General features: G+C 50.0%; 1 protein-coding gene across 1 annotated transcript; it reads left to right on the top strand.

The window, feature by feature from the left end:
• The first annotated feature begins 2,068 nt into the window (after positions 1-2,068).
• LOC136556094 (putative uncharacterized protein encoded by MAPKAPK5-AS1) lies at positions 2,069-2,515 on the top strand. The gene has a single exon (XM_066549150.1). The coding sequence runs from the start codon at positions 2,069-2,071 to the stop codon at positions 2,513-2,515; it is 447 nt and encodes a 148-aa protein (XP_066405247.1).
• The last annotated feature ends 577 nt before the right edge of the window (positions 2,516-3,092 follow it).

Here is a 3,092-nt window from a genome sequence, read left to right as displayed (position 1 = left end):
TTCATTTACACTGAAGAATTTCATGCATTACCAAGTGTTTTTATAGCTGAACACTTAAGCCTCACTTCCAGCTGTTTCCCAAATGCCAGTGTCCCCCCTTCTCCTTCCTTCAAGGCCAGCATCTAGCATCTTTTTTTAACAGATGAATTAAAGCAGAGAGAGCAGTTATGTAGCATGCCTGAAAGTCATGTTAACAGCAGAAACTGGAATTCATTCATTGTTACTTTATCTCCTAATTCAGTATCTTCACCACAAGACCACTCTTCTACCCAATTCTATAGAAGCATGTAGAAATTTTCAGAGTGCATTTAAGATACAAATGTCACTATAACTACATGCAACAGGTTTCAAAGTTAAGTAGCGTGAAGTGACACACTGGAGATGGCTGTTTGAGCCAGTTGCAGACAGGGTGAGAAGCCAGATATTCTGACTGACATCAGTGTGTAATGTGGACTCTTGGGCAGGTGTGTGTATTGTTAGTTTAAAATTGTGTAAAGATGTCAAGAAGGGGGAGCTGGAAAAACTCCCAAGCTGGCAGGACCTCCTTGCAGAAAGGGGAAGAAATACTTACTTAGAAGTAATATTGTTCACACTCAGCATTAGAGAAATGAGACTCTTGAGACTCTGATGCTGCCATCAAATATAGAGGTTATGCTGTTCAACTATGAGCAGCACATAATGAGGAGGAGCATTCTGCCTTGCCCATGCCCTCAGTTACTTTATGAAATAAAAGTAGAGTTCTCTGAGTTTAAGGCCCTGAGAACAGATGTTATTTTCTCATGTATGTACTCTGTATATCATGAACAGTAGCAGCAGTGAATATTTCTCCCTCTATCATGCCAGTAAGCCTTTAGAGACTGCTACCAGAAGGGGGGACAGTCATATTTTGTTACTTATTGGGCTTATGGCTAAGAGCATCTGTACAATCAAAATGTCCATGGCCATGGCCAATATCATAATGACCGAGAGAGCCATTGGCCATCTTTGTGAATTATCTCTAATCTGTAGAAGTATTAGAAAATCGAACTCCATTCTCTGTTTATGAAGATCTGAAATGCATTTGCTAAGGTTTTCATATCAGAAACTGTAGTTTGGGTACAGCCTGAGAAGAATTGCCTTTGTGTTACCCCTTCATCCATCTGTGGCCCATTACAGAGATGCAGCAGTGCTCAGGCACTCACCAGCACCAGTTAGGAGGTGACAGAGCTCTCTGGCTGCTGCTCCCTTGTTTGCTTTGCATGAACCAAACCCAGGGCTGTAGGGTCATGCACTCTGGGGCAGGTGCCAAAACTGCCCCTTTTCTGCCTCAGTGAGCTGTGAGATTGGCTCTGCTTCTCCCCAGCCCACATGTGTGGATGTCACTCTTCCCCTCCTGGTTTCATTTAATAACTCAAACAACTGGAGCAGTGTCAGCTCTGACCTGGAGATCATTCCATTGGCCATAAGTGTGCAAGTGCAAGCAAGTGCGGGGCACTCTCACAGTGGGGTAGCTGTCTCAGTGAGAGTGTCTTTGGGCAAAAAGAAGAGTTGAATTTGGCACTTCATCATCTAACTTTGACCAGTTGAATTTTATTCAGAAGTGCATAGCAGACCCCTATGCTTTTCTGTTATGATTGTGCAAATCTAGTTCTTCATGTTGTTTCTGAGGTGGTGGAAAATAAAGGGCTTTTTGTTTTTAGCCTAGTGGATTATTTCCTGTGAACTCCAAGCCTTTTTTCCTTTCCTGGTTCTGTGCCCTTCCTCCAAACTCAGGAAAATTAGTTGTCTCAGGCAGCCCTACAGCCACTGAGTAGGAGAGGAGGATATTCACAACCAGCTCAGCCGGAGCAACGACAGGAATGAGCATTCCTGGCTGAGTGGCAAGTAATATCCCTTTACCTGCCGGAAGCATGTACACCACTGCCTGACCTTCCACGACAGTCTGATTTCTGGAAGTTGAGCTGCTAGCGTGTGATGTCAAATGCCATTAGCTAACACGAATGGCAAGACAGACTGGAAGTATAACATTTCACAGTGGTTTCAAACAGATGCTTTTTCGCTCGATCCTTTAATGTTAGGAATAGCTTCGATGCCGGGATGTTCCCGGGAAGTTTTAGGTAGGAATCCCGCGGTCAGCGCTGCACTGCGTGGCCGGGCAGCGCGCGGCGGCGGCCGGCGGTTGCCTGCGTTGCCGGGCGCGCTGCCGCAGGGCGAGCCCGCTCCCTTCCCGCCGCCGGGATCGGGCGGCCGCCGCCCGGGCGCGGGGAGCCCCTCCGGAGGCGGAGCGCGGCGGGGGCGGGACGCGGCCGCGGCCCTTCCTTTCCCTTCCCTTCCCGCCCCGCAGCCCCGCGGCTCAGCCGGCGCCGCCACGGGCAGTGTCCCCGGCGCGCAGGGCTCGCGGTGCCGCCGGCCGGCGCTCGGCGGCGGGGACCCTCGGGAGTCCGCGCGGGCCCGGCGCATGAGGCGGTGGGCGCGGCGGGCGGGAGAGGCGCAGAGGAGCGGCCGGAGCCGGGGATCGCCGCGCAGGAGCCCCTAGGATGTCACCATTGTTCAGCTGGGTGGCCAAGGTAGGCGGCGCGGCGCCCGCCGCCCTCCGCGCTCGGGACGTAAAGTCCAGCCTTAGGGCTTGCAGATGTTCGCGTGTAATTTCCAGGCAAGTCAGTCACCTCGGGAAGGGAGCGGAGCCCTGCTGTATTGTTCAGCCAGGGAAAAGGAGGAGCACTCAAAGTAAAGTCAACCTGCAGTCTGACATGGCTTGGGTTTAGGGGGCTAAAAGCGAAGCTGCAGACTTGTTCTGCGTTGCTGCGGATCTGCAAAAGGGGAGAGCTGAAATTAAAACTGCTCGGAAGGCCCGATCTTAGTGCCTTTTGAAGTCTAACGCTACTTTTGCACTCTGGGGAATGTGTAACAGCGCTCCCACTGTTTGTTTTGGAGTCTTTTTTTTTTTTTCCATGGTTTTTGTCAAGCTCTGAATTTATGAAGAACAATAAGTTGGATTTTAGTGGGACACTTACATGTTTTACTATGACAATGCATATGTCGTGCTGTCTTCATCTGTGTGTCTAGGGCTTCAGTAGGATTTTCCACTGTAACTGGAATTACATATGGATGCA

The sequence above is a fragment of the Molothrus aeneus genome, chromosome 4 (assembly GCF_037042795.1).
Source record: "Molothrus aeneus isolate 106 chromosome 4, BPBGC_Maene_1.0, whole genome shotgun sequence".
Taxonomy (NCBI): Eukaryota; Metazoa; Chordata; class Aves; order Passeriformes; family Icteridae; genus Molothrus; species Molothrus aeneus.
Note: the sequence above shows the minus strand (reverse complement) of the source record. Positions and strands in the feature narration are given on the sequence as shown.

Coding starts and splice junctions, on each gene's coding strand:
- LOC136556094 (XM_066549150.1), top strand. CDS start 2,069: ATGCCGGGATGTTCCCGGGAAGTTTTAGGTAGGAATCCCGCGGTCAGC.